This window comes from Colias eurytheme, chromosome 6 (genome assembly GCF_061535395.1).
Source record: "Colias eurytheme isolate Ceu_HAF_F1 chromosome 6, ilColEury1 Martin Lab GWU primary, whole genome shotgun sequence".
Lineage (NCBI taxonomy): Eukaryota > Metazoa > Arthropoda > Insecta > Lepidoptera > Pieridae > Colias > Colias eurytheme.
The window spans coordinates 6,446,426-6,467,800 of NC_142985.1; the positions used below are offsets into that span (position 1 = coordinate 6,446,426).

Genomic DNA, 21,375 nt, shown 5'->3' on the forward strand with positions numbered 1-21,375 from the left:
GGTAGGTATATAGTATTTTCAAAGACTACGTCATAATATTTCATACTATCATTACATAGCCTAATTATTTACATAACTCTTCATGGAATGAGCCTAATTCCTATTTCCTATATCTTTTGTATTGTAGGTATATAAAACACAATATTAGTAGGTACTATCTATTTATCTTTGCATTACTCTGAAAAGTTAACATTTCAAACTTTTCGGTGATGACAATTAAATAACAACTAAAACAATAAAAAAATGACCTTCGGTCGTTTCAGTGAACAGAAATGTTCATGCTCTTGCGGGTAGATTACAATCTAGTTAATTTTACAGACCTGCACGTACTGGCTACAACCAATCTTGTATCTGGCTTAAATTCCCACGTTAGGTACGTGAAAAGTGTAATATAGATTTATCCGTAAATAAACAGAATAATTATCTTATCTGCTATGCGGCAGTGCGCGGGAGGGGCGAGGTCCCGTTAGCCAGAGCCACAGCTGATTTCACATGTCTGTGACCGTGCCGCCGCGCGCTCGCTTTGCACTACGCGAACTAAAATGCCGGTAACTTAGAACTATAATCCGATACGACAAACTATTGTGGATACTGTGACTTCCGTGTGGTTATTAAAGCAATTAGTGTATAATCCATCCATAACATACTACATCCGTGGGTGAGTTTTTGTTTACATTCATGAAATATGGATATTCCCGGCCGGCTACAAATGTATAATAGAAATAAGTTTAATGTTTATTTTAAACTAGTGTATTCTTTTCCTCGTATATAATTTATTATGAAAGTTTAATGACTTTATTACTATTCAATTTCTACTATTAACGTTAAATATAGTTGATATTGTCAGATCGTAAATAAATAATAATAAACGTACCATAAACGCTACTCACTCAGTAAGTAGGTACCTACCTCGGCGAACAATAAAAAAGTATGAAATAAAAAGTACGCGTGTAACTTGCTCCCTCAAGGTTTAGTATTCAAGTAAGATTATAAGATAAAAAGAAAACAACAATTATTCTTAGCTTACGTACCTAGGTATGCCAAAGCCCAAAACATACAACTTTAAACCTTATTGCAAAATATTTTTTTTTTTGGATCTTGACATTAATTACAGGCTCATGAATTTTTGTATAATTTTGTTTCATACATAAATTCCTAGATTAATATGTTTGGAAACACGTACGTACGTAATCTGTGATTATCAAACTTTTATCGTACAAAAATGTACAATATACCTAGGTATTATAAATTACTAAAATCTTAAATCTATCAAAATTGCAAACAACAAAATATCCTTGAAATACCTAGGTAGGTAGGTAAGAGTCGTGACTTTTGGCTCTCATGGCCATGAGTCATAATCAGGTAGAACAAAAATCATTAAATATTTGCATTATCTTTATTTGATTTTTTTCCTCCGTATCGTTAATTGGTTTACTAAACTCTTTTAAAGGTCATGATAAAGGTTGTGGGAAAAAACTAAGTAGGTATCTACTATCTACTTATCTTATTTTTGTTATTTATTCTATCGATCCGATCGAAAAAAAATTGGATAAAAAGTCCTATTTAAATTCGATTTTACTTAATGAGACATTTAATTTATTTTATTTATCACAAAAATTGATTTAATCGTTATAAACGACCTCCCATTTATACTAATTACTATCTCTATTTCACTTCTAAGCATTCTGAGGTGTCGAGTCGGATGCTGTTATAAATTTAATGTTTAAACTTTAAATTTAATAAATTTTAAAGTAAGGATTTACTTTTATACACTTTAATTGTATTGCGTATTTGCGTAATTATACTAGGTTAGGTTATTAGTAGGTATTCATTATATTCTTTCTATTCCTAAAACCAAAATTTAAAAAAGACATAATATTATAAAGTGATCAACTTTAATTGAATTTCTAAATCCGGTATGTGAATATTGAAAAACAATAATTTTATGTAATCGGTCAACACGGGTGTTAAGTGTTAACTGTTAGCAACAAGTTATCTCGCCAGAAAGATATTCCTAATGTTCATAAACAGAAAATACCGGAACAATAACAAACAATTATTTATATAAACATTTTTTAGAAATATAAATGCCGCGGTAATAAATAATGTGTTACTTAACAGAATCATTTTAATTGGCAATTAAGTCTTCACCTAATTATGCGTCTTCCCCGCTATTTGGTATCTTAAATTTAAATTGATAAATGGTTTTGTAATATGTGTACAATGTGTTAATGAGTTTTATCTATACCTGTTAAGTGTAAACAATGCAAATAAATAATTATGGTATTGATGCTATAATGAAGAGGATAAAGTAAACACTAGCCTAATAATTACTAGACATGGTTGCATACTTGTCTATCAACTAACAATTTTAGATTTTTTTTTGAATGTTTTATACATATACTTATAAACAAGTAACTGTTTACTCCTTCCTTCAGAAACACCGTGACAAATGCTTCTTCTTTTATTTTTTTTTAAAGAAAAGGTTTTAGTGGGACTGGTACCAGTATTATTTCACTAAATTTTCCCCTATAACCTGCCTCAACAAAAGCATAAGGTTATTTAAGTACCAAGCTCACTATCCATTTTGTATGACATGTCACATGACTGATGTCTGTATTTATGTCTCACGCTCACTATTAAAAGATCATTATCATCGAACTAATACAATCGCATGTACTTGTAGGTTTATTTTTTATACCTTCGTTATACCACATACAGACGAGGGAGTGTTCTTTGTATCGAAGTTATTGTTTTGCTATTTTCCCATCACGATTTTCTTAACTAGACTCCCAGTATTGTTCGACTGAATGACACACTGAACTACCATATAGGTAAATTGCATGCATAATAATCATTAAAAACTGATATAACTTTAATTTCATTTGATTGCAATATTAGTTTCTATAATTTATGCTTACCATTTAAAACATAAAATAACATTGGAATGGATTGTAAGCGACTATTAGGTAGAATGTTTAAAACGTACATAATGACGTATACATATTTACAGACATGTACGGTTTAACATAATCTATAGAATATAGATGATAGCTCATATAAAAAGCACAACGGAAGAAAACGGAGTGACGGTTAGCATGCTCGTTCGCTTGTCTCTTCCGTATCTAATTGTCCAAGTGCGACATCACTCATGTGCATTGAATTTTCACAAAACGACGAGTTTAACAGAAACATTCTAAAACGCTTCATATTTAATGCGGTAAAGATTGTTTTAATTTGTACATTGGTCGCGGTCGCGTGAAATGGCCCAGCATCGATACGTCACGGCAGTTGTCAATCAGAGCGAACGATGCGCCTATACAATTGCAAGATCGACCTCGTTCGTTGCTCTAAGCCAATCGAGGATTTCACTCAACTCAACTAGAAAATCTTTATTTGCATAATCCTTTCAAAGAAATTACGCGAATCTATTACTTTTAACACAAAGTTTAATTGTTATTGTACTATTATACCTTATATAAAATAGTTGAAGAATACTCTGACTCGTGATGAAATTTATGTTGTAATTTGCACACGAGTCTGCAAGCTGAACTTTCGTAACTAATAAAAGAATCTAGACCTTTCCCATTCAGTTCAGTGGTTGTGGCTCTTTTTAAATGTACATACTAACATTCTGCCTTGGTTTCGAGCAGTTATTCAAATGTCAAACTATCGATGATCGATATAAAACCATAAGTGTATAATATTATTGTATATGCGTTAAAATGCTACATTTTGTACCTATAATGATGTTAAAGTTGATATGATGATATTTCAATGATATTCCAGTATCTTAAATCAGATTTGAAAGCAACTGACTGCCATAATGTTAGTTACCCTATAAAAATAAATTGTAACATTAACGCTTCCGATTAAATCTTTAACAGAAGAATAAAACATGATAAGTAAAACGAAGAAATTGAAGAATATCATGACTCAATATTTAATGCTGTGTAAATAGAAGCGGTAGGGAGTGACAATGGGTCAACGTCGAAGCAAGTCTCCGTTTGTCACGGTTTCTAATTCACGGAAATGACCTATAACCTTATTGTTAGAAACTAGTTCGTTCTAATGTATATGCAAATTCTGTCACTATTTGCTTAAATAGTGACAGAACCTCGACAATCTGATTGCATGAGACTCATTAAGAGCTATTTTGTCAGATGTCCTTTATTATAGTCCGGGATACATCGCCCATTTTTGCAAGTGATTACTATCAAGCTAATTTTTCGTGAGTAGCTTTATTTTGATGAGATGCCCAATAATTTCATGAACGAAACTCTCGATTGTGGTAGCTTACAGAGGTAACAAGGATAAAAATTTTTGATTTGACGGTTCTCAAATATTTATTACGCAATTTGTAGGACAATATGTCTGTTGAATTATATAAGTATTAAATAAGTGAAAATAAAAAAAATCAGCTGGTTACTAATCATTTATGATGACTTCGTTATCGATACACATTGGAAAGGGGGACTCTTTGATCAAACCATACATTTTGTAGGACAAATATTTTTTCGAATAATTTAGATAATTATCTTGAGATTGAACAAAAAAAAAACATTCAGTTAGTAATGAATATTTGAGAACCATCAAATCAAAATATTTTATCCTTGTTTCCTCTGGTAGCTACCACAATCGAGAGTTTCATACATGAAATTATTGGGCATCTCATCAAAATAAAGCTACTCACGAAAAATTAGCTTGATAGTAATCACTTGCAAAAATGGGCGATGTATCCCGGACTATTACATTTACACAATTTTTTCAAAAATTTTAATAAATATTTTATCGGGATCGCCCAGTTTTATATAATATCAAATATAGATTCTTAATTTCAATGGGTAAACTTGAAACAACATAGAGAGTCATCTTAAATATGCAAATATTCTTGCCCCGGCTTCAATTAGGTACAAAGATGTACCTTGATATTGAAAAAATAAAAGTCGGTCTAATAGTTTCGGAGCCTTTTCGGGGCAAACAAATAATCAAACCTTTTCTCTATAAAATATTAATAGAGAGAACATCTGTACTATATTCATTATATTTATATTTCCCACAATATACACTATTATTATTTTTTAATTCGAATGTAATTAAGCTCTATTATGTATATTGTATAACACTTACAAACGTTTAATTATAACTTAAGGTATACCTAAGTACCTACAGTGGAAATAAGTTCATTCTCAAAGATCGTTAACGTACAATTAGTGTACCGGTGCGAAGTTAATTAAAAATCATTATTCATATAAATCTGCTTAAATCCAAAAGATACATATATCTAGTTATTGGAATTCTTATTAAATATTTTAACCAAAAAAGGCACTATAAAATCAAACGAATGAATAAAGCGCTTGTGTTTTTAACATCGAAATCATTCAAAGATGGGAAAGGGAAATTGACAAAAAGGGAAACCATTTCCTTTTTATTTAAATAATGATTTCTCTTATAAACTGCCTTTTAAGATGATAATGTTTATACAGGTTATACAACAAGAACATTAAGTTGATACTAGATAAGCACTGATCATTAACAGGTGGATATAAAAATAAAATATACAGATGGTTAATGTGTTAAACGCTAACGAAAAATGTTAAATATTTGTGTAAAAGTGTTGAAATTTCTACATTTTATGTATATTGAATTGGAAAGTTACATATTATTATGATAAGAAGAATATATTGAAACGTCAGGTCGATTTTGAAACACAGTTATGGTGTGTACGATAAGCATGCTCTACATAACACAGAACAATAAACAGGCTTACAATCGGACACTGTGTTGTCATTGATGTAGGTATTTTGTGTGTCAATCAATACACACTGATATATGAATACACTCAAGCTAATGTAACATTTACCAGTATATTCATTTCATTAATATCTACTAAGTACAAAACTATGATTACTTAGATTGTAAGTGCAATTGACCATTAGAAACAATCTCAGAGTACACGAACATAATTTTAAAATAATAAGCAAAAACAATATTGTCCAAATTACTAACACAAACACATCAAATTTTGTCATAACATATTTGGTAATCAAAACATATTTTCTAGTTGCGTACGTGTAATCTATTAAAAGGTCATAATAAAATAATTTCTTTAACTTAATCGCTGAGAATTTAAATTAAAAAATAATTAACCAAACGGAATGTGTCGTAATCACAACATTATGACTATCAAAGCCAGTCCAATCTCCTAATCAAATATGTACATATTTCTTTCTAAGCATTTACGAAAATTAATGCTGCACTAGCTAGCTTAATTAATTATCTGAGTTTTTATATAATTTTAATTGCTAGTTTAATGCGAATTGATTGGGGATCGTAAACTTTAAAAATGAGCGGCGGGAAGATTAAAAAAAATATATATTTTAACAAGTATTGACATACATACATGGTAATAAAATTTGTTCAATTTGAATTGAGGTTAAATTATATAATACAGACAATTTAAATTTATAATCAATTACAATATACCATTGTAAATTGGATTGTGTTACCAAATTCTTCAACTTTTAATTAATATTTTATAGTTCAAGAGTCGTATATATAACGATCAATTATGCAAAGTAGTTCGTATTTCTTATGAAAACATTTCATTTTTATTTTTAGTATGCAATATTGCTGAATCTCCTTTCTCCGTTTCTTTAATAGCTCTACATTATATTAGCATTTAGATGATAATAAGGCCACCAAAATTAATTTGTAGGTGACACTTTCATAATTCGATTATAAATTCGTGTCTAGATATCTAAATTCTGTTTCGTGTAGTATAATGACGTGAAGGAAAAGTCACGGTCAGATTAGTTTTGATCGTGACATTGCGCCTGGATTCGATTCACGTTACAAGCTGTAATGTGGAAATAATATGAATCCATAGTCGTGCGTGAGGATGAAACCTTACAGATTATGGGATCACGTGTTCGATTATTATCACGAGATATGGGTTTCGACTATACAAATTTAAAGTAAATTAAGAGCGATTTATTGGACTATCGTTTATTATCATTATATAATATTAATGGCTTGTATTTATTACAAACTATACAAAATAATGTAAACATATATTACATGGTCTCATTAACATTTTGGTAGGCGGCAATGTCATGTAAAAAAAACCTAATGAGGTTTTCCATTAGTGGCAAATAACCAAATAAAACAAATTTAAAATTACTTGTTTAATACAACAATCAAGTACCTATCTACTTACTTTTATGTCTGAGCAGAACTAATTTTAGATCATAATTTTATACTGGTATGTTTAAATGCAATGCATGTTTTTATGACTTTGATAAAAAATATGTAAATTGTGTGTCTGAAGGTTTAGAACAAAATTAAAATACCATAAACTACGTAGACAAAAGTTTTATTTGCGTTTCCTAGATTGCTTTATGAGTGCTTATATTGTGTTCAAATTGTGAAATTAGTGTTAGTGTTTTATTACAATTTTCACGGCTGTAAATAGTTTTCCTTCTGTGACTAAATTTGTTCTATAGTTTACGGTTAAATTTCTACTAAATACGTAGTAGGTACAACAATAAAATCAATCAATATAAAATATGAAATTATTATACTAGTCCTCTTTTTGTTATAATCAAGAAAGTATTGTTCTCTGCTCACACAATCGGATTTGCGTGGAAACCATAATACATGTATCGAGTGCAACATGCGTTCTATATGCTAACTCTGTGAACAATATGAAAAACGTTTTATTGCAAAAACCGTGACACTCCTCGCCGTTACTATTAATCGATTCACAACGGGATACCGCGGGCTGATAAGATAAATCGATTCTATGAGGAATATTTCACGCATTGATGCTTTAATGAACATTTCTAGTTTTAAAATAACAGAGGTTAAAAGTATTGTGATTCTATTTTCTATTTAGATAAAGATTTCTACATTTTTATAATTCTCTAATCGTTTGTCAAATTAAATTTAATAGTCGACAGGTTTGTAGCTGGTAAAGGCATGTTAGTAATGCCTGCCATCTATCGCTGTGTTTCTAGTGTTACCTTATAAAAATTCACGACTTTCAAACATTCCCCATATATGGAATAACCACTTTCGCTATAATATAATAATAATATGTTTGGTAATTTTTATTTATACAATATTGTCCACTTTTCAACAGGGCGTTTAGTCATATTGTATTACATATTGCACGCCTCATAAGCGAAGCGTTGAGGTGGGTACTACTGTCACTTCGCGCAAAACATCTGATTTTTCAAACTTAAAATGTCTTTATGTATCATACATTGCACTTGTAAGATAATACATACACACACATATTAAGAAAAAACACTATTTTTAACGTTCATGATATTTTTGATGTCATTTTTGTTATTTAAACTAGTTAAAAAACAGTTTAAAAAAGTTCCGTCTTGGACGTCCGTGTGTCTGTATGTGCGGATCCTTTTTCTTGTTAACACGATAGCGACCGAAATACTTTACTAATCGAGTCTTTTTTTTTCTCTTACGCTTGAGTATGCTCAGGAATAGAACCCTTTCATTTTTCAGGGTCTGATTCGATGTGGTTTAATTGTTATTAAATAAACAAAAATAATAATTAATAAATATTTATTAAAAAAAATTATGAGGCGTGCACTTTTGGATTTTCCAAATTATTTTTTAATTTAGCTCTTTGTATAAAGTATAAACTTTCTTAATTATTATTTTTTATATTTTACATTTTTAGTTTTTACCATATATTATCACCCGTGTTTTAAACTTGTGTATCTGCTGTAACTCACATTAAGATAAAGTCCGATTTTGATATTTTTAAATACTTATTCCATAATCAATATTCTATTTGAACCATACTTTTTTATTGTTTAACGGGGCGTATTGATGAATCTTATTATCAGATAGAATGCAAAAAATATGTTTAATAAATACATGCAAGTTAAAAGTAACATACTTACGTACCAAGTATGTTACTTTTAACTTGCATGTAATTATTAAACATATATTTTACGTTTTAAAGTTATTTTAAGTAGATACAATTGACTTGCGATAAAACGTATCAATTCATTTGATACATCACAGTCGTTGTTATCGATAATTGAAAGCTATTATTTACCTTAATTGTGACTAGAAAGTGTTACTTTCTCGCTATTACGATAGAGTAATTTTTAACTTCACGTTTATTTTGAAGACGATTTTAACAATTGTAGTTATCGTCACGCTAAAACTATTTGAAAGAGATTGGCCCTTCCAAAATTAGTAGCGGGCTCACTGAAATAATCGCAGTCATGCAGCACGGTAAAGTACCGAGATAATGTCCGTACTTACTTTATACTCATTAAGTTAATTAGATAAAGGTATATTTTTATAATAAACGCTGAGTATTAAAAATAATAATAAAATTACATTTACACTCTATTTACGCATGCTATGGCCCTGGATGAGAATTAAACTATTAGTGAGCTTTAGTAAGCAGATTACCAGCTGTCGAGAGGCTTCTTGTCTAAAGTGTAGAGCTATGTACGTGACTACGTATATAAGTAGATAATATGCTTTTGAAATGTTCAGAATATAATGATACAAAGGTGCGACTTCATCCAATTATCAAAACACAATAATACATTAATTACTTTGGTTAGGTACTACATATTTATTTCTGTAAGCAGCATTTTCGATTTAACAATTTTATATGCTTTTACTTTTAAATAGAACTACTCAAAATTTAAAACATAATATGGTTTTTAAAGACTGTACCTATTTGATACATACATCAAATAATTTAAGGTTCCAAACAAGGTACCTATGTTAATTCAGAAATTCTTACTTATTATTCCTTTATTTTACACTGTGTAAGTGAAAAATAAAGCAATAATAAGTAAGTAATAGTGAGGTAAAATAAAATTTAAACAATTTTAAAACCCTTCATTAACTTCCATCTTACGTACTTACATTAATTATTTAAAAATTGCATTTATATTTGTGTGAGTCTTTAATGCATGTCGTGGGATTATGATACTTATAGTACCTGTACGTGCAGAATTGAAGAGAAATGAGATTAAAGAATTCAAGTCATTTGTGGTAAACAGCTCAAACATTTTCTTCGATTAGAGGCTTCCATTATGGCTAACACTATAAGCTGATTCTGCATAAATTGGAACGTGATAATATACTACATCATTCATGGATAATTTAAACAGCATATTATTTGTAAGCATAAAATATAAACAAATTTTTATCCTCGTATAAAATATTATTGTTTATTAATTATTATCCTTTTCCGCATACGCTATAAAGAATAGGAACCTATATAACTGACCTATGACGCAGTTATTTTTAATAAACATAATTTTAACCAAAGTTCTTCAAAAGAACATTTGTTCCCGAAAAAAAACAATTTTAATTGCATACAACGAGAATACTTGCAGTATGCAATCTTCATTTATGATCTTAATAAACTGTGAATTGTGTTTGAGAATATTTTGTTATTGTTAGATGAGTACTAAGAAAACAATACCTTTAGATGGGAAGTGGTAAAACGTGGTTATAGCACGTATTGTTGGTCTGGACAAAGAACTACTACTATGTAGTCTCAACCTTAGGTCTTACATAGCATGACATGCTATGTGCCTAATTACAACATTGTTGTGATTTCATGCAATTTTAAAATGTTATTTAATCTCTCACTGCTCACTTCTATCGAGTTACAGTTCCATATAACGCGAATCATGTAAAAAGAACGCTGGATGAAAGTGATGGGGTGTGTTTTGGCATGTATCGAGTTTAGCACGAAAGTTATTTGCTGCTTATTTTATTGTTGAAGTAGGCTCTCGAGTCGTGGCTTCGCAACTACATATTTGTTATTCTTATACCACCTCATAACACCAAATAGACCAATAAATCGCCAATGCGCAGCTTAACCGTCAGCGTTCTTTTTACATGACCCGACCTATACTCAGCGTTGTAATCTACCAATTTGCAATGCGCATAGGTATGATCTAGTAGAGCAAATTTAACACGAAACAAAACATTAAACAACAGCCAATTTGTCGGTACCACACATTCGTGACAAAGAACTAGTGAAAGTGTCGCATCTATCCGTTCGTCCGTCCATCGGCATCGAGCGAGTGAGACGCCTAAGTGCATGAAAATATTTTAATGCATGCATTACGTTATTGTGTGTTCTTGTTAATTAATATTCGATGACGTCCATGTTGTGACGGAGTTGTCGAGAATAGTTCACACTTCACTCTTTATAAGTAGGATGAGTAATTAAAGTACCTATTCACCGTATGTACGCACCGGATGGACTTATTGGTTTGGAGGATAATCAATAAATAAATGAAATGAAATGAAGAAGATGTATGTAATTACTTATATATACAATTATAATACTTAACGTTTGTGTATAGTAAGTAATATTAAAGAAAATTATTTGAAATTTATATTGTTACCTAATAAAGCCATTCTTCAGATATAAATTGTATAATTGAATTCTTAAAGCACTTATATGAGCTATTATAACTTTCAAATTAATAGTTAAGTAATTAAACATAAGAAAAACAAATTTAATTTCAACGTTACGTAATTTATTTCATTAAACTTGTCGAAATTTAATATTTATTGCACACATTTTAAAATTTGTGTCATTACGGAAGTGAAGTTTGTTTGATCAATACAAAATATTTTTCTATTTACACAATATGTAATAATCTGTACAGATGCCATATTTGCTATTCATATTACGGTTACGAAATTCCAGCACTCCATCAAACAAAAGTGACACCAATTTATAGCGAACTCTGTACAGCGTACTTGTAAATAAAAGTCAGATCTTACAGAATATTACATCAGTGTCGTTTGCTCCACGACATTCTCACACAGGTGATACCTTTGCATGTTCTCATTTTACTCGTTACATTCGTACAAACATATTTTGTAAACATGAAATGTAAGAACTAGGAAGTTCACAACGATACATTTCAATTACTCGAACATTTATGCAATAACGCTTCCTGACTACAAAAAGATAGCACATGAACTTAATATTGATAATTAATATGTTAACTTCGCGCTTGGACAGCTGAAGGAAATCTGGCTATCGTATTCTATCTACACAGTAACAATATCGGTATCAGCATTTTAATATTATAACTATGTATCTACATATAGGTAACTATTTCCTGTCTATTCTAACATATAAAATTGTGTGCAACGAACAAAAAAGCTATGAATAAATAATTTATACAAACTCTAAAATTAAAACATTCACTAGGTATATTAAATTAAATGTTGAGATTATTTTCACACATTACAAAATATATGAAATCATTCATAATAATTTAATTGTGCTGTTTGAGTTTCATATACACAAAGTGCATCCACCTCAATAAATATGTTCCAATTATTTTTGGTCAATAATGAGAAAAAACTAGTACCGCACGTAATACATGACGAAATTTGCATACCCCATCGAAGCGTGGATATCCGGTGTCATTTGATGGACGAATCATTAGGTACTCATCGATTGAATAAACAGGTGTGGCGTATAAACGGCATGCAAGCGATTAAAAAGTTCATTGTATAGCTGATAGATCCATGTTACGAACCATTTCACAAGTGAACACTGCTAATGTAAACCAAACACATATTTTCCTACCTATCAGTTTTCTTTACATAGTAAATCGCGATGTATGACAATAATTATAAGGTATCGTGTATATTACTAACTTAAATGTCTTTGCGCACGCACAGGTATATACGACGGCATGCTATGATTTAAAATTTTAATTCATATTTCATTACGCGTCTTTTTCGATGCCATCACTCTCGTCAAATTGAGATTTCGAAGATTAGTATCGAATTAATAGGGGCAAGACCAGACGATGTGAAAAGAGTGACGGTCGTTAAACATAACTGTAATTTAAGATTTTGACTTATTTGGTTTGCGGTTGTACGTGATATACAATACAAGAATAAACTCCGTTAAATCTTTAATGGATATTTTATGTTATGTACCACTATCTATAACATTTTTTAATGTAATATAATAGTACCAAAATTTGTATGCTAATCAAATGCCTATTATGCGAAACAATATGTATTAAAATCTGCGTAATACCTTAATTTGCATGAAAATAGTTTAAATAAAAGATAAAGAAATAGTTTAAAAAATGCCATAATTTTACATAGGTATGCACATGAAGGTAATTTAAATAAGAAGGAATATTAATAAAAATCTATGTAAGCATTGTTAGTTTGAGGATTAAGTACATAGGTAAAGTACCTACTCCTATTTTGAAATTACTCTTTTTTTCTTGATAATTAAGTACTTAAAGCGCATTCTGCCGTTTTTAATATTTCATATTTGGGTGCGGTTTCTTGACATTGCGGTTTACATTATATCTACGCAGTGGGGTTTGCAGCAAAATAACATAACTATAGTAGAGCCATTTTAATAGGCAACATTTGACAGTTCAACAAAATTCAACAACGTAACCTAGTAACGACAACATAGAATAACATGATATTTCGTTTTGTTAGAACTGCACATTTGCTTAACTTTTTTCAATTACAACCACATATTTATAATAATAATGACTGATACAAGTAATTTTAAGATTTCATTTTACTGATAAACCATTCTAAACATAATAAACAATTTCTGAATTGAAGAACTGACGTCGCTACAATTTTGTGTCAATAAACCTTTTTTCTTTTTAAATGCCAGAGACGTTACTCTAAAAATCGAAATCTGACATCTAGAATCGAATGCATCGATTACTTGTGAATAAAAATCACCATAAATTAATAAATTCGATTGACAAATGTTTCAAATCCGTATCGATTAATTCACTTTAATCGATGTTTTTAAGCAGGTTACCTCTCTTCGAAGATAAAATTGATAGACGTCAAATGTTGCCTATTAAATTGGCTCGACTATAGGTACATATATCAATACCAATAATTAATATCTATATAAATAATAGATGTAGTTAAAACTAGAAACATATAGGTAGAGACTTGTGGGCACTTCATCGGAATAAATGTTGCAAAATACAGATAACTCGATAAGATATATATTTTTAAAGTGTAACGTGAATAAGATTATATTTATCAGAAAATTATTATCTGCTCTCACACGTATCAATGTTCATGAGAAAATATTATGCACATATTCAACGAATAATTTATAACAGTTTATCTATATATTTGAATATATTAACAGTTTATATATTCAAAACAAAAAAAAATATATAAACCGTTATTATTACGATTTTTTTGCTCGGCATCATTTTTTGGATTTCTAAGGGAATTCTTTGAGGAAAACGTAAAAAAGTATCTTATGCTTTCTTTGCAGTCCGTTCAGTCTCGATTACATCAACCATAGTTGTATGATATTATATGTAGTCCATTCATCCATCTTATGTGTGATTTTTAATAGTCCGCGCCATCCTGACTCTGTAGACTGTAAACACTGCTCTCCAGCCTCTTTCAAGACCATAATAATCCGCTCATTGAGTAAAATAAATAAAAATAATATTTGTATTACAGTTTTCACCAATGTGAGCCGCGAATATGAGAAGCGACATGGCGTACCGAGGGCTGTCGCAGCACGTGGAGCTAGATAGGGCTGCAGACCCTACCGATCGATACACGTTACAAGACCTTATAGGTGAAGGGACTTATGGGGAAGTCTACTGCGCTAGGGATAAGAAGTCTGGAAAACGGGTGGCAGTAAAGGTAAAACGCATTTGTGTTACTATAGTAAGTAATGTTGTTCTCCTGATATTAATAATTTGACCCAAAGGTGACAATTATGTTCAACTTGGTGACCTATGCTGAAACTAAACTATACAATAAATTACGTAAAAAGTATTTAAATAAATAATTACGTTTTAATTATACCAGACGTGTTAATACTGAATTCAATATAACAATATTTTTTCTTATTTTAGTTGTGTTTTGAACACGAATCATTTTTTTGTTTGCTGCCGAACAAGCCAATCACTGGGCCGAAGCGGCTGTTAAGTTTTTTTCTTTTAATATAATAATTGAAAGAATGCTCGTAGATTTACCATTCTTTCACGAAGGTATGAAATAGCATATTGTCTTGAGTTCTTTGCATAAATATTTATTTGAGAGTTATGAAAGTTGGTCCTTACCTCTAAAAATCTCGAATATCTTGTGAATGTTATGTAAAATTATTCAATCAATTTGACATTAAAATAACATATTTGCTAAACCGTTTGTTTCTTAATATGTGATCTTGTTGCAGTAGCTAATGTTGCGTAAAATGTTGATGTAAGTCAAATAATTTGGCAATCTCATCATCATTATGATTTTGAGGATCTTCGAAACCAATTTATGTTTTATTTAGGATCCGAAATTAATGTAATTTATTTAGTTAATTCATTCAATTCAACATAATATGGTTTATGATATATAAAAATCCTAGGTATATTCATATAAAAAATGAAATAAAATTATAACGCTCTCTGCCATCTGTTCTCTCTGCCACCTCCATTTTCTGTTAATAAAAATATATCCTACTACCAAAATACATACAATACATATAACATATTCTTTACACCTTTTGTGAATTTGAATAAAGCTTATAAATGAAAGGTATTGTTATATGTAACTCGCTAGTTATGGTTTGCGTAGATCTTATCTCACCAACATTGGTGTCAAGGTCATAAAACAATTCGTAATTCTAACTACCGACATGAATGCAGCTTTTTGTGTCAATGGTCAAGTTGTTTTATTATCCTGCTGCCTTCTGTATAATACATAATATGATAACAATATTATGAGATGGCCTTAGCGTTAAAAAAAAATAAACGTCTATTCAATTACCATCTACAACAAATATTTTCGAATAGCATCGATAGTCGATACATAGGTAGATGATGATTTATCTCACTATGCATTTTATATAAAAAAAATAATAAACATAAATACTTCATTTCAGATTTTGGAAAACATAGCTGAAAATATCGAAGAAATAGAAGAAGAATTCCTAGTCTTTCGGGATCTATCTAGTCATGCCAACATTCCTGAATTCTTTGGGCTATTTTTGAAACGTGGAATAACTTCCGAAGATGATCAAATATGGTTTGTTATGGAGGTGAGTCTTATAACGTTATTAGTCATTTAATTGTATACAAAGAAATGGAGTAATGATATTTAATTTGCAGCTTTGCACAGGAGGATCTGTCACAGATCTGTGTGCAGGAATGCGCGCACGAGGCACCAGTCTTACGGAACCGCAGCTAGCATATGTGCTCCGGGGAACAGTCAGAGCTTTAACTCATCTACATTCACATCGATGTATGCATCGCGATGTTAAAGGACACAACATTCTTTTAACTGAAAATGCCGAAGTCAAACTCGTCGATTTTGGTGTGTCGTCACATCTAGCTGCTACTATTGCCAGAAGAAATACATCTGTAGGAACTCCTTATTGGATGGCACCTGAAGTAAGCATTATTCCTAATAACTTAAGTTTTCCTGATTCAATAAATTAAAAGAAAAATTTTCACGCTCACATTATCGTTAAATTATTCTAGGTCATAGCATGCGAACAACAATTAGATCAATCGTACGACTGTAGGTGCGATGTATGGTCTGTAGGTATAACAGCTATAGAGCTAGCTGAAGGAGAGCCACCACTATCTGGACTGCATCCAATGAGGGCTTTATTCCAAATTCCACGAAACCCACCTCCGACTTTGACCCACCCAGAACAATTTTCGACGCAACTTGCAGATTTCATTTCGGAATGTTTGGTAAAGGATATGAATCAGAGGCCATTTGCACGTGAACTATTGGAGCACCCATTACTACTTGCAGTTAGTAGTTTTGAGGATAAAGTGAGTTTTTTTACTATTTTCGAATATTAAATCAAAATACTATGTTTAAAATGTTGATAGTTTTGTACCAACCTGTAATTCCTTTTTTTTAGATTCGAAAAGAACTTCAAGCTGAAATAAAACGACAACGGGCTGAAGGTAGAAATTGTCGTGCTCCAGAAGCAACAACTAAACGAGGAAAGCTTAAATCACATCGCAAAGCGAAGCCAGAAAAAATGTACACTGATGATTTAGCCACGCTTGAAGTACTTACTGAAGAAGCAATCGTGGAACAATTACAGAAGAGATATTCGCAGAATCAGATCTATACGTACATTGGAGATATATTAGTAGCAGTCAATCCATTTACTGATATAGGAATTTACACATTAAAGGTAACAACATTAAACGTTTAATATTATCAAATGTATGAGGCTTTCTGTATCAAATGTGGTCGCTCAGTAGCAGTGGTGGCTCAGTGGTGAGACCTCGGACTTCGAATCAATAAGTCCGGGGTTCGAGACCAGGCGAGCGCCAGGAAATAAATTGATTTTTCAATTTATCAGCGCATGTTGTAACATCACCACTGCTCGAACGGTGAAGGAAAACATCGTGAGGAAACCGACATGTCGAAGAATTAAAAAGTTCGACGACATGTGTCATCCGCCAACCCGCACTTGGCCAGCGTGGTGGATTATGGCCTGTACCCTCATAGGAGGCCCGTGTCCCAGCAGTGGGAACGTATATGATGATGTATGAGGCTTTCTCCCTTTTCGTGAAATTAAATTTTTAAATATAATTTTCAGAGTCAAGAAACTTACCAAGGTCGATGTCGATCTGATAACCCACCACATATTTTTGCTGTAGCTGATGCGGCACATCAAGCACTTATGCATCAAAAGCAGCATCAAGCAATAGTCATTTCTGGCGAAAGTGGGGCTGGAAAGACTGAATCTGCTAATTTATTATTAAAGCAAATTGTTTATTTATCAAAGGTACCTTGTAAAGACATTTGACTTCTATTAAAATTTCAAAATATATTAAACTGTGATATATAAGTATATGTAATATGTACTTTGTATTGCCTTCTTAAGATCTTTTGTATGTTCTTTCACAGACGCAAAGTGGAAATCTTCAAGACAAAATTCTTCAAGTGAATCCAATAATGGAAGCATTTGGTAATGCGCGAACTGGAATCAATGCAAATAGTTCACGATTCGGGAAATATTTAGATCTATCTATGATGAGGGTGGGAAAGATATCGGGAGCTAGAATATCTGTATATCTTTTAGAACAATCTAGAGTTGTACACCAAGCATTGTAAGTTGAAATTACCTGAAAAAGTTGCTAGTTATTCTGTTTAAAAATATAAAAAACTAGCCTAAAACTGTCGTCTAATATAACTTTTTTTTATAATTTCAGTGGTGAAAGTAATTTTCACGTTTTTTATTACTTGTATGATGGTCTTGAAAGTGAAGGGCGATGGAGGAAGTTCTATCTTGACGATCAATTCAAATCGAGACATCGATACTTACAACCTTTGTCGGTAACTTATAGGGAGCATAATGTATACCGATGGCGTCAACTGAACCAAGCTTTTAAGGTAAAATATATTGTCAATTGTTATTCTATCGCGTCGCTTTATAAAATATATTATTTGTAAAAAGCATTTCATATTCAGGTTGTCGGCTTTCACGAAGACGAGGTACAAGTTTTGTATAAAATGTTAGCTGCCATATTACATTTGGGAGATATTGAATTCGCAGAGACAGCTGGGGAAGATAATACAGATAACAGGGCGACGATAATTGATACAGCGCCATTACACAGGGGTTTGTAACTTTTCAGATGTCTCAATAATTTTAATTTTAATTTAAAAGTTAAGGTTTAGTTCTTTCAAGCACGCAATATTACATTTTACATTTAATTTTATTATTTATGACTCAATTTGTGATCGATGTGTTGATCGAATTTATGTAATATGTTGTTCATATAAGGAAAGTTAGTTTGGCTTATCATAAAAAGACTCTCAGAAGGCGAGCCCTACGGAAAAATTTGAATTGAGAAAATAACATAACTCATTAATATAGTTTTACTTGAAATAACCGTTAATTTCAGCGTCCTGTCTATTGGGAGTGGAAACTGTAGACCTCCGAGAATGCCTTACAAGTAGCAGCGTAGTAACTAAAGGGGAGACTATCGCCCGCTACTGTTCGCCTTTCGAAGCTGCGGTCGCGAGAGACGCCACGGCACGAGGCTTGTATGCGAGAGCGTTCGATAGAATTGTTGAGAGAATTAACGCTCTGCTTTGCCATAATCGCCCACAAAGGTAACACGATACAAATTCTTCTTAAATGTATGTATTATCAAACTTATAGTGATAAGAAGAGACGAGTGATAAAATGAATGCAAGATATTCAGGCATAGTTTAATCTTTTGCAAAGATTTTTACTCAGCAATATGTTCATAAATGATTACTTTGACATGTTATTAGATTTTTACTACAAAAGGTCAAAATTTACTTGACGTTGATTCTGTTATATTTTAATCGATATTAATTTTATGTTGATGTTCAGCATATTATAAAATAAAATCTATCTGTTTCCAGTAATGACCAATTGTCTATCGGCATCCTAGATATTTTTGGTTTCGAAAACTTCACAAGAAATTCCTTTGAGCAGCTCTGTATAAACATTGCAAATGAGCAGATCCAATATTACTTCAACCAACATATATTCACTTGGGAGCAACAAGAGTATATGGCGGAAGGGGTTCCTGTAGACCTTGTAGAGTTTTCTGACAATAGACCAGTTTTGGACATGCTTCTGTCTCGACCTATGGGCTTATTAGCACTGCTTGACGAAGAGAGTCGATTTCCACGATCAACAGACAGGAGTCTTATTGGTAAATTATGATGAATATTCTATAATTTATTATCTCATATTCACCAAAAAATTGTGAATAACTATAATATATTTTATACAATATTTAAAGGTATTGGAATCTCAATAATACAATGAACTTTACCTCACTCTAATTTTATTATTTGCTATGTTGCAGAAAAATTCCATCGTAATATAAAGAGTAAATTTTACGTGCGACCAAAATCTGATGCAATTTGTTTCGCAATCCATCACTTCGCCGGTCGTGTTGTGTACCAAGCTGACGGGTTCTTGGAAAAGAATCGAAATTTCCTCCCACCTGAGGTTGTGCAATTGATGAGGCAAAGTCAATACGATGTCATCAGATTCCTATTCCAATGTCCGATAACGAAGACTGGCAATTTGTACTCGCCGCTCCAGGGTGACTTGGATTCCAGGACATTGGACAGTCCTTTATCGGGTGATTTTCGGGTAAGATTCGAATGAATACATAAATATTAAATTTAATGTTGGCGCATTCCATTATTGAATTAACTATTCTTGTTTTTATAACAATTATAAAATACAAAATTTTATTTATATTCAGTGTCACTGTATGTAATCATTTTCAAATGTAATTTTATCAGAGTATTGGAACTGACGAGCACATTTGAAATGTGATAATAATTTAATATGTGTTTTTTTCGAAACAAATACATCGGATCTAAAAGTTTATCCACATAAGTTTATACACTACTATTTAAACTTTAAAGGTTAATAATTATGCTATGTTTTAATGATATAAACATTTTGTACTTGTTTCATTGCAGGATCGCTTCAACAGCCGTGGCCTAGCTTCTCAGTCCCGCGCTCAGCAGACAGTAGCAACGTACTTCCGATACTCTTTAATGGAACTTCTACAGAAGATGGTCAGTGGTACTCCTCAGTTCGTGAGATGTTTGAAACCAAACGATTCGAGATCGCCCAAACATTTCGATTCCACGAAAATTCTGAAGCAATTGCGTTATACTGGCGTACTGGAAACTATAAGGATAAGGCAGAATGGATTCTCGCATAGATTAACTTTTGATGATTTTTTGAAAAGGTAATTTATATTTTCGACCATACTATTATTCAACTGCTGCATATATTTTCAAGTAAAATATCAAGCTAAGCTAATCTTCTGAAAATGTTCTCTTTCAGATACGGGTTCCTAGCATTTAGTTATAATGAAGAAGTCAAACCAAATCGAGATACTTGCCGTTTATTATTAATAAGACTGAGGATGGATGGATGGGCGCTAGGCAAATCAAAAGTGTTCCTCAAATATTATCATGTCGAAACTCTTGCCAGAATTTATGAACAAGAGGTATGGTCAAAACACAGTACCTACATCATAAGCTATTATATCCTTAAGCAAATGTTCAGAATAAGTGATACTATTTCGGTTAAATTAACAATTGTATCAATAAATTCATAATTGGTAGTTAGTTAGTGTTACCTTCCAAAGAGCATATAAAATGTAAATCAAATTTCTGTTTAAATATGAGGATGACTGTCAATTATTGCTTGAAAGAGATTAAGAGCTTTAGCTCTGATGTTCGATTATTTTCATGCATTTTGTATATTTAAGTGTACAATAAATCAATTGTATCTCACATCAATTTTGAACTTTTTTTAATAAAACA

The 21,375-nt window shown here is 31.4% G+C and overlaps 1 protein-coding gene across 2 annotated transcripts in view; it reads left to right on the forward strand.

Annotated features, from left to right (window-relative positions):
* The first annotated feature begins 373 nt into the window (after positions 1-373).
* LOC149907714 (myosin-IIIb-like) overlaps positions 374-21,375 on the forward strand; it is a 30,066-nt gene continuing 9,064 nt past the window's right edge. Inside the window, exons 1-15 of one of the 2 annotated variants that reach the window (XM_090102754.1) lie at positions 374-658; positions 14,527-14,715; positions 15,947-16,102; positions 16,173-16,454; positions 16,545-16,847; positions 16,940-17,221; positions 17,633-17,821; positions 17,944-18,146; positions 18,249-18,429; positions 18,508-18,658; positions 18,945-19,155; positions 19,435-19,730; positions 19,887-20,179; positions 20,518-20,792; positions 20,891-21,056. In XM_090102754.1, the coding sequence (XP_089958880.1) occupies positions 14,551-14,715; positions 15,947-16,102; positions 16,173-16,454; positions 16,545-16,847; positions 16,940-17,221; positions 17,633-17,821; positions 17,944-18,146; positions 18,249-18,429; positions 18,508-18,658; positions 18,945-19,155; positions 19,435-19,730; positions 19,887-20,179; positions 20,518-20,792; positions 20,891-21,056 (3,153 nt within the window). In that variant the 5' untranslated portion in view covers positions 374-658; positions 14,527-14,550. The remainder of the gene's footprint in view (positions 659-14,526; positions 14,716-15,946; positions 16,103-16,172; positions 16,455-16,544; positions 16,848-16,939; positions 17,222-17,632; positions 17,822-17,943; positions 18,147-18,248; positions 18,430-18,507; positions 18,659-18,944; positions 19,156-19,434; positions 19,731-19,886; positions 20,180-20,517; positions 20,793-20,890; positions 21,057-21,375) is intronic. The other variant, XM_090102753.1, reaches the window with a different exon arrangement.